The 13,274-nt window shown below is 45.0% G+C and overlaps 1 protein-coding gene across 1 annotated transcript in view; it reads left to right on the top strand.

The window, feature by feature from the left end:
- The first annotated feature begins 3,793 nt into the window (after positions 1-3,793).
- The window catches only part of exoc4 (exocyst complex component 4), a 62,179-nt gene continuing 52,698 nt past the window's right edge, over positions 3,794-13,274 (top strand). Inside the window, exons 1-8 of the mRNA XM_061762396.1 lie at positions 3,794-3,911; positions 4,333-4,522; positions 4,589-4,783; positions 6,599-6,792; positions 7,586-7,695; positions 9,108-9,208; positions 9,284-9,438; positions 12,105-12,285. Coding sequence (XP_061618380.1) covers positions 3,832-3,911; positions 4,333-4,522; positions 4,589-4,783; positions 6,599-6,792; positions 7,586-7,695; positions 9,108-9,208; positions 9,284-9,438; positions 12,105-12,285 — 1,206 coding nt within the window. The 5' untranslated portion in view covers positions 3,794-3,831. The remainder of the gene's footprint in view (positions 3,912-4,332; positions 4,523-4,588; positions 4,784-6,598; positions 6,793-7,585; positions 7,696-9,107; positions 9,209-9,283; positions 9,439-12,104; positions 12,286-13,274) is intronic.

The following is a 13,274-nucleotide window of genomic DNA, read 5'->3' as shown; positions in this document are numbered from 1 at the left end:
TCTGCAACATCACGTGGACATCGGGGACAGTGCATCTGGATTGGCAGACTGGGGTGGTGGTCCCCCTTTTTAAGAAGGGGGACCGGAGGGTGTGTTCCAACTACAGGGGGATCACACTCCTCAGCCTCCCTGGTAAGGTCTATTCAGGGGTGCTGGAGAGGAGGGTCCGTTTGGGAGTCGAATCTCAGATTCAGGAGGAGCAGTGTGGTTTTCGTCCTGGCCGTGGAGCAGTGGATCAGGTCTTCACCCTCAGCAGGGTCCTCGCGGTGCATAGGAGTTTGCCCAACCAGTCTACATGTGTTTTGTGGACTTTCTAGAAGGCGTTCGACCGTGTCCCTCGGGGAGTCCTGGGGTGGGGGGGTGGGGGGGTGGGGTGGGGGGTGCTTTGGGATTACGGGGTACCGAACCTCCTGATGTGGGCCGTTCGGTCCCTATACGACCGGTGTCAGAGTTTGGTCCGCATTGCCGGCAGGAAGTCGGACTCATTTCCGGTGAGGGTTGGACACCGCCAAGGCTGCCCTTTGTCACCGATTCTGTTCTTAACTTTTATAGACAGAATTTCTCGACGCAGCCGAGGCGTAGAGGGTGTCCCGTTTGGAGGCCTCAGAATTGCATCCCTGCTTTTTGCAGATGATGCATCTGATTCGGATGCCTCCCGGACACCTCCCCGGTGAGGTGTTCCGGGCACATCCCACCGGAAGGAGACCCCGGGGACGACCCAGGAGACGCTGGAGAGACTACGTCTCTCGGCTGGTCTGGGAACGCCTCGGGAAGTCTGGGTATCTCTGCTAAAGCTACTGCCCCCCCGACCCGAGCCTCGGATAAGCGGTAGAAAATGGATGGATGGAGGGATATATAAAAGCTTGTACTCTTGCTTCTAAAATAATAACAAAATATATCTTGAGTTTAAGCATTGGAGGCATTTTTACAATTTGATCGAGTTAGGTACAATAATTACAGCTCCAAAATGAAATATTACAGCTTTTGCTTGTCCCAGAAAGCCAGGCGCTCTTGGAACATGTCAAAGTAAACTGTAGAATTTGATTTTCCTTGAGTACAGAGGCTTTCATTATTGACGACAGCTCATCAGTCTTGTCCTCTAAACTTGGTATATTAAACAAAGAGTTGTTTCTTTAAGTTTTGATGCGACACAAACATACAAATTGGATCAAAAAGACATTTTCAAGTATTAAGATTGTTGGATACAGATTAATTTTAGTTTTCTACCATGTATGGAATATACTTTTTATTTACTTATTAGCTTTGTTGGTGTTTATACTGAAGTGACTGATTCTCATGCAACAACTTACCAGTACACGTTTTAGATTTTTTTTTTTTTTTACCTGTCATATTTGCATTATTAAATCAATAAAAGGCAGGAGCACATTGTATTTCATGTCATCCTTTGCTCTTTTGACATTACATCTGAAAAGCAAATTTCCCCCCTCTATTATTCTCCCCCCTGTATCATTTGTCTTTGTTGTACGAATACAAGCTCGACTTAATTGTATGTGCCATTCTTCTACTTGTCTGTTGTCAATGAAAAATTGGGTCTATTGCATGGCAGTCGAAGCGCATTCCCCTGGGGGAGACCCTCATCTCTCAAACTATTATGATCACAGATTACATAATGAATAACTGGAGTATGCAGATACGCCCCAGGGCACTTTTTGAAAAGTATAAGGTTGTATTGAATGTAGAACGTATATAATAATAACATGACTGAAATACAACCTAATAAATACAGTCTTGCCTGTGCATTACCAAGGTTCTCTGTTCATCTCTTATTTGATATTTGCATAGAAGATGTTTTTTCCAGGCAGCAAAGCATATTCTTTGCATCCAAACGCACATGAAGCTGAACAGCATGACCTTGGCCCACTGTTATTGGGGACAAGAAGGTGGACTGATGGACAGAAGGCTTCAGCGATAAGAACTTCAAAATTAAACCTCTACGAGAAGAACCTAAAGAAAAATCTTTGCGTCTTCTCTTTTTTTTTTCTTGGGTAGCCGAGAAGAGACATAAAGATGGGCGACAATGTTATCTCGTCATTCCACTGGCACATCAATCACGGTCTAGACTAGTAAGAATCGACCACCGCCACCCCCACAATCAATGTCCTCTACAATTGTCACCGGTACAGATTGTCAGAGATAAGACCAAGCAAACCCCTGCCAAATGTACCACCATGGATGCTCGAAATGAAAGAGGCTATTAACTAACTGACAAACATTTGCGTCTCTGCTGGCTTTCCTTTATTTATTTATTTATTTATTTATTTATTTATTTTAGTCACGAGAGATATGGATCGATCGTTCCAATAAAGGAGGTTTCTTGCTGTGATCTGTAGATTCTGGCAAAAATCCATCCATTTTCTACCGCTTATCCAAGGTCGGGTTACGGGGGCAGTAGCTTTAGCAGGGACACCCAGCCACTTCCTCCAGCTCTTCCGAGGGGATCCCGAGGCGTTCCCAGGCCAGCCGAGAGACGTAGTCTCTCCAGCGTGTCCTGGGGCGTCTCCTCCCAGTGGGACGTCCCACGGGCCAAAAAGGCCCGATAGTACTCCTTCTTCAGCTTGACGGCATCCCTCACCGTTGGTGTCCACCAACGGGTTCGGGGATTACGGCCACAGCTCCGGTCGGCTGCCTCGGCAATGGAGGCGCGGAACATGGTCCACTCGGACTCAATGTCCTCCGCCTCCCCCGAGACGTGGGTGAAGATGAGGTTAGGTGAGGTGGGAGTTGAAACTCCTTCTGATAGGGGATTCTGCCAGACGTTCCCAGCAGACTATCACAATACGTTTGGGCCTGCCAGGTCGAACCGGCATCTTCCCCCACCATCGGAGCCAACTCACCACCAGGTAGTGATCAGTTGACAGCTCCGCCCCTCTTTTCACCCGAGTATCCAAGACATGCGGCCGCAAGTCTGATGACACGACCACAAAGTCGATCATCGAACTGCGACCTAGGTTGTCCTGGTGCCACGTGCACGTGTGGACATACTTATGCTTGAACATGGTGTTCGTTATGGACAATCCGTGATGAGCACAGAAGTCCAATAACAGAACACCGCTCGGGTTCTGATTGGGGGGGGGGGGGGCGTTCACGCCCTTCCAGGTCTCACTGTCATTGCCCACGTGAGGATTGAAGTCTCCCAGCAGAACGATGGAGTCCCCAGTGGGAGCACTCTCCAGCACCCCTTCCAAGGACTCCAAAAAGGGTGGGTACTCTGAACTGCCGTTTGGTGCATAGGCACAAACAACAGTCAGGACCCGTCCCCCCACCCGAAGGCGGAGGGAGGCTACCCTCTCGTACACCGGGGTGAACCCCAACGTACAGGCGCCGAGTCGGGGGGGCAATAAGTATACCCACACCTGCTCGGCGCCTCTCACCGTGGGCAACTCCAGAGTGGAAGGGAGTCCATCCCCTCTTGAGAGGACTGGTACCAGAGCCCAAGCTGTGTGTGGAGGTGAGCCCGACTATATCTAGTCGGAACTTCTCGAACTTCTCGACCAAAAATCAATATTGCATTAAAATGTGCCTGATTAGGATTTAACATGAGACTCAATCAACCAATATATTTTCTCATCAATTATAACATAAACTGAAATTTTAAGAATTTTTTAAAATTATTTGTTTACTAACTATTGTTATTTGTATCTGTTTTATGCAATAATATTTGTTATTACTATTTCTATTTTTTATATTTTGTTTTCGAAAAATTTCCAGCGAAAGAAACTGAATTTCGTATTTGAACTACATCTCCCACAATTCCGTGGTGTATACAGATTCTTCCGGCTTCCGGTTTGGGTGCCGCTGCAGCTGGAAAAGATGGCTGCTGACACTGGACGTTACAGGGGAGCTGTCAACAAAAACAAAGACCCCTCTGGTCTTCTCATTTCTGTCATAAGGTATTGTTTTATACATATTTTTGTTTTATCAAGTGAAAATTTGAGGTAATGCATTTCGAGGCGATTCGCGCTGATGGAAGATCCGCTATCTTTAGGCTAAAGGTCTCTTTGCATTGTCTTCCTGTTTGGATCTGCAGCATTTCTTGTTATAATTCGCATGTAAAACTCTGATATTGGCAACATTTCTTTTCTGTGGAATGAAGCATGCCTCAGTGGTCCCCGCACAATGAATAAGTGCATATAATAAAGTTTTTGTATTAGTCACCTGTTAAATCTCGGTTGAAATGTTAAATCTCTCATTGTCAATCTGTTGTACTGCAAGGTCTGCGTTTGACGCTTGTCACAATAAAGGAGTAAACTATTAACATGGGGATCATCAAGTCTGATGGTGTGGAATATCATGTTAAATCCATCCATCTAGGACTCTGTCCCGCAGCGATGACGTCCAGGACAGGGAGACAGAGAAGGGGCGTCTCGAGGAGGCCTTCGAGACGTGCGACCGGGACCTGGACGAGCTCATCGTGCAGCACTACGCCGAGCTCACCACCGCCATCCGGACGTACCAGAGCATCACCGAGCGCATCACCACTTCCCGCAATAAAATCAAACAGGTAGGAAATCCGAAATATCTCATGTTGAGCGCCGTGACGCTGCTGACGTTGGTCTCCAACGCGCAGGTGAAGGAGAACCTTCTGTCCTGCAAGATGCTGCTCCACTGCAAGCGGGACGAGCTGCGGAAGCTGTGGATCGAGGGAATCGAGCACAAGCATGTCCTGCAGCTCCTGGATGAGATTGAGAGCATCAAGCAGGTGCCTCAACGCTTGGAGGCCTACATGGCCAGTAAGCACTACCTCCACGCCACAGACATGCTGGTGAGTGGGCATCTTTATGGAAAATTCCGTGGCAGTAGTTAACTTAGAATAGCACTAAATGCAGCATGATGCATAAACCTCTGGGCCTGTGTTTTGTCACTAACATTATCACTCAGAAATTAAATAAGAAGAAGAAAATAATCCTGGATAGCTTTTGTCACACACTTCTCTGCATATTTCCATGTAAATCACTTGCTTAAATATGAAAAATAACACATCTTAGCATGACATATTTGTGTAAAGACGCATTGGCTGCTTGTTCAGACTTAAACACTTTTTTTTTTTTTAACCCACTAGAGGCTCTTGGTGCTTTTATTTTATTTTATTTTTTATTTTTTTTACGCCTTGATGGTTTATTCCCTGCATCCTCTCATGCCACTAAAGGACCAATTTGTAGCCTTTAAGCAGTTTGTGCTGTTCAGGTGTGCCCGCCACAGCAGACTCTTCTGGTGTCTCTCTCCCTCTGTCGCTCCCACACATCCTTCCGTCCGAGTTTGGAAATAATTAGTCTGCCCGAATGGTGTTATCTAGATGAGGGGGAGAAAAAAAAAAGTGGTGGGATGGCGGCGGTCACAAAAGAAGCGTGAAAATCCTCTTTACCGCGGGCGGAACGAAGCGGAACTTCCTTCCAAACTACGCTCGCTCGGCCGTTTTGACGCGTTTTGTAAAGGAGTTCAAAGTCAGTCCGACTTTGAGTTCATTGATCTGGCATGTTTAAAAAGGGTAGGCTGAAAGGTAAAAACCATACCTCCACACCCAAATATTCATGAGTCGCAGATAGAATTTCCTTCCTTGGTCTACCCTGGAAAGAGGTGGATTAGCTGCAAATACAATTGTGTGTGTGTTTGACTGTGGCTTATCTCCAACGGTTGACAATTAGAATTCAGGCTGCTACTGAACGGCAGTTCTAAGCCCCGTGGTGTCGGATGAAAAAAACTCTCCTCCTTGTCTTTCTTTCGTTTTTTTAATCCCTGAATTTCACGTTTGTAAACTTTTATTCAAGGTCCAAGCTCTCCTTCTCGCCCCTGTATTGTACCATCTCATATAACCGTACAGAGATATACATGTTCATAGAAAAGCATAGGTTTCCTACAATTGTATGTATCGTCGCTGTTGGATGAAAACAATTTCCACTTTTTCAACCCGTTGATACTTTTGGTCTGTCCCCACGTGGTCTGTGATTTTTACACATTCTAAACCAATTTAAAGTGTTGAAAAAAGCTCGAGAACTAATCTTGAATGCTCAACTGTCTGAGAAGTTTTGTCAAACTCTGCCTATTGGAGTTTGTCAAATAATTTTTTTCCCCGTCTTATTATGATCAAGATTACGCTAATAATACTTGGTGGTAGACAACCAGAACTTATGCAACCTGTATTTTTCTCTTACATTTTCAATAGGGGTGGAACGATTCATACGGCAAACTTTATATTCATGTGTTGTTGTTGTTTTTTTTTGTTTTTGTTTTTTTAAACAATTAATTGATACATAATTCCCTTACAAGAAACAACAGGAATCTAGGAAACTTCACCTGCGCTGTCCAGTGTCCAAGTATTTATTTCACATTTCCACCAGTTGAAATTTTGGCTCAAAAGTTATGGATTCAAATGAAACTGAATCGTTTCGGATCACATCGTTCTAAAAGAACAAAACTTGTCCTTGAATCGTATCGGCAACCACGAATGATGATGCCAATTGAATCGTTAATTTTCATGTGTAGCTGCTCTGCCAAGTGGAGGAAATTGCTGCATGATGGTTTCCTCATATTTTTGTCAAACTGGGTCATACTTTCCCCAATGTGTCCCCATCCAATTCAGGTGTCCGCTGTGGAGTCTCTGGAGGGCCCCCTGCTGCAGGTGGAGGGCTTGAGCGACCTGCGCCTGGAGCTCCACAGCAAGAAGCTCAACATCCACCTGGTGCTCATTGACGAGCTCCACCGTCACCTTTACATCAAGTCCACCAGTCGCCTGGGACACAAGAACAAGGACAAGAACGCGGCGCGCCTTCCAGGGTAATAGTCGAAAATGCATTGTTAGTAGTTTTGTTTTGCTTGAATCATTTGGTGCAGTTCGGATGGTTCACAGATTAATGAGCACACCAGAAAATGTTTCTCCAGTTATTATCTTTTTTGTTTGGGCTGAGCTGTTAAAACCCTTTTTTTTGGTGTGCCCATTGTGTCAAAAAGTAGCCTTCAAAATGCTGCCTTCATGATAAGTTCAAGCGAATGCCAGTTGCCAATTATTTGCTGTAAGACACCAGGCCAATTACAGAGTTATTCTATATATTTTCCAGGGAAGGCCCTCTAATGGCAGAGCTGTGCAATCATTTTGTCCAACGAGCACTACAATTCCATATATGGCGGTAAAACATATTAGGGCGAATGCAGCAGCGCGACTTTGTTTGTTTACGCTTTTGTGTTCAGGCATCGCGCGTGTGGGTGCAGTAATTATGGTGGCGGCGGTGGTCAGCGAGGTACAGTGATTTATTACGCAGGGTCAGCTGGTGACAGGTGCCGGCCTCCCCTAACAACAAACCCACCCTCCGTACACCCCGCTCACTTAGCATGCCAACATTGTGTTTATGCCGCCTGGACTTTAAAGTGCCTAAATTGCTCCCACCTACCTCCAGCTTATGGTCTGATAAATAGCTCATTGGGAGGCAGTCGCCGGTCCCCACGCGGATGCAAGGCGGCGGGGTTAAACAGTAGATTGATATCGTTAGCAGAGGTCGGCCGCGTAGGTTTGTTTTCACTGCTAATGCGCCACTTCCTGCGTGAGACTGATTTGGTGTTTTGTGCTCTACAGCTCTGCGGGCAAAGACGCGTCTCCCATGCCGGCGTTGGACGTCAGCGGCCTTTCCACCCCGCGTAAACTCCTGGATTCGTCACAATTCAGCACACCCGGCTCGAGCAGCGGTAGAGAATATGCATTCAAGCCTTTACCACACACAATATGAAGTGTGATATGTTAAGTGTAGTTTGTGACCAGGCTCATAGTAATGATAATGGACTCATTAACAACACCATTTGCATGTCATTATGGGTTTGCATGGCCAACCCGAGTACTCTATTACACACATGCAAAGCATAGGAGGTTTGCCTCATTTCACGGACCAGATTTGTCACAACACCCTCAGTGTAGGTTTCCCTCGCCGACATTATAATCATCTTGTCTGCCTTTATCTGCGTCATTTGTCATCTGCCGTCGCTGTCATCGCAGCAGGCGGTAGCTGTGGCGGCATCGGTGGGAGGAGAGCATTTGTTACGCTCAAACTGGCAACCGGCACCGATAATGCACAGGAACAAAAATGCGAATTTAATGAAAAACATCGCGAGAGCAATACGTTTGTGTCATGCATGCTTTGTTTTTTTATGAGTTTCTTCGCTCATTTTAGTAACAACATTTTGTGCACCTTGATTAGAGTGCTGGTGAACCTCACGTGTGCATCATCTGCAGAAACAATTACTTGGTTGTTTCATTTGACACTTGACGGGTGGGCAGGCACTCCAGAGGTCCAACTATTGTATACAAGCCATTCAAAATCTTTCTGGCTATTCCAGGTTCACACGTTGTCATGTTTGTGCAGCCCATGAGCTCACAAGTGCACTATTGGCCGCTAATAGATAGTACATTTTCATTTGGCCCGAGCCGTCAAAGCGAAACCACAGATTTGTCCAAATTATTCAAACAAACGGGCAATTAGCAGGCCTGTAAAGTGCCTGTACTCTGCCGTGTTAGCAGCTGTGGTCCGCGGCGCGTCAGCCCGCCTTTGTCAGTAGTGGCTTAAGCGTGCCATTTTGCCTAATAGCATTAGAGCACCTCATTTGTAGCTAGAAATTGTCAGAATTATTACACAAACTACACCTGGAACGGGGAGAAGAGGCGAAGGCGACCCAAAGTCCATTAAGTTGCCATAAACATTAACTCCCCTGACGTGCTCTGAAGGGGGAATTGGGACGCCTCTTCTCATGAACGTTGGAGCCTCGCTTGCTCGCAATTGAGCCACTCATTTGGTCATATTATGTTTTGATGTAGCGGCTTTGGTGCGTTGCTTTATTAAGAAGCTCCTCCTGTGTTTTGTTGGCTCTCATATTGGAGCACGCCTTTATTAAAGTGCCTCCAGAATATGAACCTATTGAACCTATTGAATATGAATGGTAAATGGTAATATATCTCGCAGGCCTGTATCTTTTATACAGTAGCTATAGAGGTGCAAATAAAGAAAGATGAAAGGCACCACAGGGAGTTTTTTTTTTTATCTTGGGTTACTTTCTCTTGTTTTATAAAAATAATCATGTCTGAAGCTACGCACATGTTTCCCCTGTAGTGCGTGAGCTTCAACAAGACGTGCGGGAGTCAAACCAATTAGACCTCCCAGAGGTGGACCCGGAGGAGAACAGCGCAGAGTTCATGGGCATCCTCATAAAGGTACACGCAAGGAACATGACAGATATGACGTGTTTAATTGCTGTTTGTAACAGCCCCCCTTTTGTTCCCCCTCAGGCTCTGGCCAAGCTGAAGAAGATCCCAGAGACCATCAAAGCCATCATGGAGCGGCTGGAGCCAGAGCTCAAGCAAATAGTCAAGAGGTCCACCACGCAGATCGCGGACCATGCCTACCAGAGAGGAGAGAACCTGGCTCAGGAGAGTCAACCAAGGTACAATACAGAAATGAATTCTTCCTCATATAGTACAAGAACGACTGAAAATCATGAGGTACAATTCCTCTCCGGTAAAGGTCGCCGTTTTTACATCGGTAGATATGCGGTGCACAGTCGCTTGGTGTGAGAGTCGCCAACTGTAATTGTCAGTCACTTAATGTACATAGACTTAAAAATTGAAGTTTCCTTGAAAATTACATTACAATTGAATCCTGACAAATGCTGTTGCCAGACCAAAAAACTTTGTCAATGAAAATGGCACTTCACTTGACAAATAGTGGCAGAAAATGGATGGGTCGGGAGATGTTTTTCATTAGACGGTGACTAAATATGCCTCTTCGTGGCAATGCATAGCATAGTGATGACATTTTCTGATATTTCTTGCCGTGCCATGGCCTCACTGCAACATGATTACTTTTATGTGCAATATTTCTGAACCGGTCAAATGGTCAACCAAACTAAAGGCCGCCACTGAAGTCCTATCCGCCTTGGAGCTTGAAAACGGCTAGTTTCAACCTTGACAAGTCCCAGTTTAACACACCCCATACAATTTCCCACCTGCGGCAACGGACGACATCTTAAAAGCGCTGACGTCTCTCCGCGCTCGGCCCACCACAGGTCTCAGTGCAGTGATCCCGGACCGCTTAAGAGCAGCGTCTCCCCTCCTGTCAGCGTTTGTCCCCAGCCGCCTCTCCTTGTTTTCCGTTCAATCTCATCTGAGCTCACAATGCTTTTGGCCGCTATGTTGCTCCGCTCCTGTTGTGCGCGTGCATGTGTGTGAGTTTTTAACGTCGTTACGTTGTCTGCATTAGGTGCAAACACATCCAGTTTCTCCACACTCTCACTTCCATTTAAAGTCAAGCTGGGTTGCCATGGAAACTCCCTCAAATGTACCTCTCATTGTGGGGAACAGTGTTGTTGTTATTGCACACAGTATTTTACAGCTATTACTAAGATACTCCATTCAGATCCCAAGGTTTGAGCCAAAACAAACAATTGGACCACTGAGTGTATTTTCAATCATCACATGAAATCTTTAATTTGTTGACGCAATGAGGCATACCACTGTAGCAGGAAAACAGTCCACTTCACACATAGTAGTGCGATTGTTTATTCGAGCCCAAGAACAAAGCTTCTCTTACAATCACTGCTTATTCTCCTTCTTTCAATGAATGAATCAACAGTAGTTGCCAAAACCTAAGGTAAATAAAACATTTCTTTTATGTCTTATACAAGGAAGCCAGTAGGAACATAATACACGAATGAATGCCTTTTTTAGAGGGCCTCAGCATGCTCCAAAACTCACTAGTCTTTGCAAGCATGCATATGGTGGTGAAAATATATTGTTTTAGATGTCCCTAAAACGAAAGTGGGTGGACATAACAGGGCGCATGTGTAAGTCTCAAGGACCCATTCCCGAAATTAAAGAGAAGGTCATTCATGTTGGTTCCTAGCAGCCAATTTTGGTGAATTGCAGGGCTTGTATGAGGCCAATTCAGCCAAATGAGCTCCAAGTAAAGCAGCTTGATGATCATTTCAAGGATTCGCCATAAAAAAGGCGGCGTGGGACCCTCTTTATCGGTGCTTGCAGCTTTAATTCTCACTGGCATCCATATTGATGCAATGCATATTTTCCTGTAGTTTGAGCTGTTTGATTAAAGTCAACCAAATAAGAACTACAAGCAGTAAGATTGGTCCACAGAAAGAAAAAGAAAGAATTTTGTCACATCAAGTTCATCCATTAAGATTTCTGTTATTTTACATTCTCTTGCTTGCCTGATGCCACATTAGCATTAGCACCGTTTTCCTCAGTAAACTATGACTCAAATAAAGTGAGTTTGGTTGATATCATCCGTTTTCCCCTCGGCTTCCTCTGTGGAAGCGCGAGGCAAGAACAGCAAGGTCTTTTTGAAAGCTTTAGCGCTCATGACTACTTTCTGTTCACGAGTAAAAGGTCACGTCAACAACTAATAACACCAGTTTTAACCCTTACATATTGTCCGCGTTGACATTTGCCTCCAATTAAAAAAAAAAAAAGCCTAAATGTCATTCTTTTGCCCTGGAATTTGATGACTTTTGCCAAAGTGGCCCAATGTATATAGATATATATATAAAAAGGAAATATTTAAATCTTGCCATACGTCTCTGTATTTCTTATGGGAAAGTGGTAACAGTGTTCAAAAGGGAGCTTTAAACATTCAAAACAGACGTGCAGAATTGTCTGTTTTTTTCCACCACATTTGCACAGGTTCCCGCAGAAACATGCGTCTGATGTTCTTGTGGAAGGGCCCATGGGGGTATCTCAAAACCGTGAAAGCGTAAAACAGCATAAGAATGATCATGCCCTCTAAAATTAAGGAACAGAAATCATGCGGAGGTCAGAAGACGCCTCGACACAGGCACGAGATCCATTTAATAATGTCATACAGGCTATTAACGTCTTGAGAAGATCTGTAGTTCATAATTGGGTATAGTGGGTTATTATAAGCATATACTTTTGACCCTGTGTGCATGGAAAATTAACAGTATGTAAGGGTTCAGCAGATAAATCCATGCAGAATGGTAGAGGTGTATGTGAATGGGTCAAACTGGGGCTGAATAATGACTCCATACAGCACACCGGTTGGAACTGCTTTCCTCTGCTCTCTGGTGAACCTCCACAGGCTTCTGCTGGAGCTGCTGGAGCTCCTCTTTGACAAGTTTAAGGCGGTGGCGCAGGCGCACAGCGTCGTGCTGGCCCACCTGCAGCGCATCGCCGTGCAGTGCCCAGGCGGCGCCCACGAGGAAGGCATCAAGCTGTACGAGCAGGCCGACGTCTCTGCCAAGATCCAGACTGTGCTGCAGGTCAGAGTCGACTCGGGAATATTAAAAAGTGTGCAGTGAGAATGCAACATTAAACATTAATGGCAGAGCACTACACCGTTATGAATGTCCCAGTAAGGTCCTTAAAGTCCATGCATTATACTAAAAGTAAAATATTCAAGATGAAAATTTCTAGTTCTGGTTCATGGGCATCAGTTTTATCTATGAGCTCTTATTGTGTCTTTTTTAATTTATTTTTTTTAATAATGCTGAACCTCTCTCACATTGCCTCATGCTAAAATCTTTTTTGTCCACACTGCCGCTGAGATGCATTAATTCACCTTTTGATGAGCAGCAGATAAATCTGTCAAAGGGGAAGGGCAGCGGGTGGCACTATGGACGGCCTTCAATTTGGCAGCAAGTGGAGCCAAAAAACAATGATCATTTTAGTTTTATTTAATTGGCGGGTATTTATTAGGCCCAAGCAGGTTGATCTGTGGTGAGTCTCGAAGGAAAAGCTTTGCTCTTTAAACTCTTAGATCGTTGTTCTTCACCATATAGAGAGATCTTTCCCCACTGGGGACAATAACGCAGCATTGTTTTTCGGAATAAAGTATGTGTCAATGTCTCCTGACTGCATTCTCATTAAGTGATCCAGGAGCCTTTGTCAATTTCTACGCATTTCTTGTTTGCATATCCCGCATTGTCGCAGGAGTATCTCAATTTCCCCAACACTTTGTAATTAACTCTTTCATCTCATTGCTGCCAAGGGTCGCCTAACAGAGCAGAGCAAATACAAATTCCTTCTGCTTTTTTAAGTGCCTCCGTAGAATTTTATTGGACACCGAGACCAATCTTATCACACAACATACTGGGGATTAGCCATGAAGAATTTGGTACGAGGTTCATCGTCTGTTCATCTCTGCTTGCAGTTTTAATTCAATTTACTTTCAAGCCTTTCCTACGCTTTTGCTGGTCTTCAAAGTTGTCTGCGTTTTTGGTGATCATGCAGCAGCATCAAGTGTGAGCTT

This window comes from Phyllopteryx taeniolatus, chromosome 22 (genome assembly GCF_024500385.1).
Source record: "Phyllopteryx taeniolatus isolate TA_2022b chromosome 22, UOR_Ptae_1.2, whole genome shotgun sequence".
NCBI classification, from domain to species: domain Eukaryota; kingdom Metazoa; phylum Chordata; class Actinopteri; order Syngnathiformes; family Syngnathidae; genus Phyllopteryx; species Phyllopteryx taeniolatus.
The sequence above is the reverse complement of the archived record's forward strand: the minus strand, read 5'-3'. Positions and strand labels throughout refer to the sequence as shown.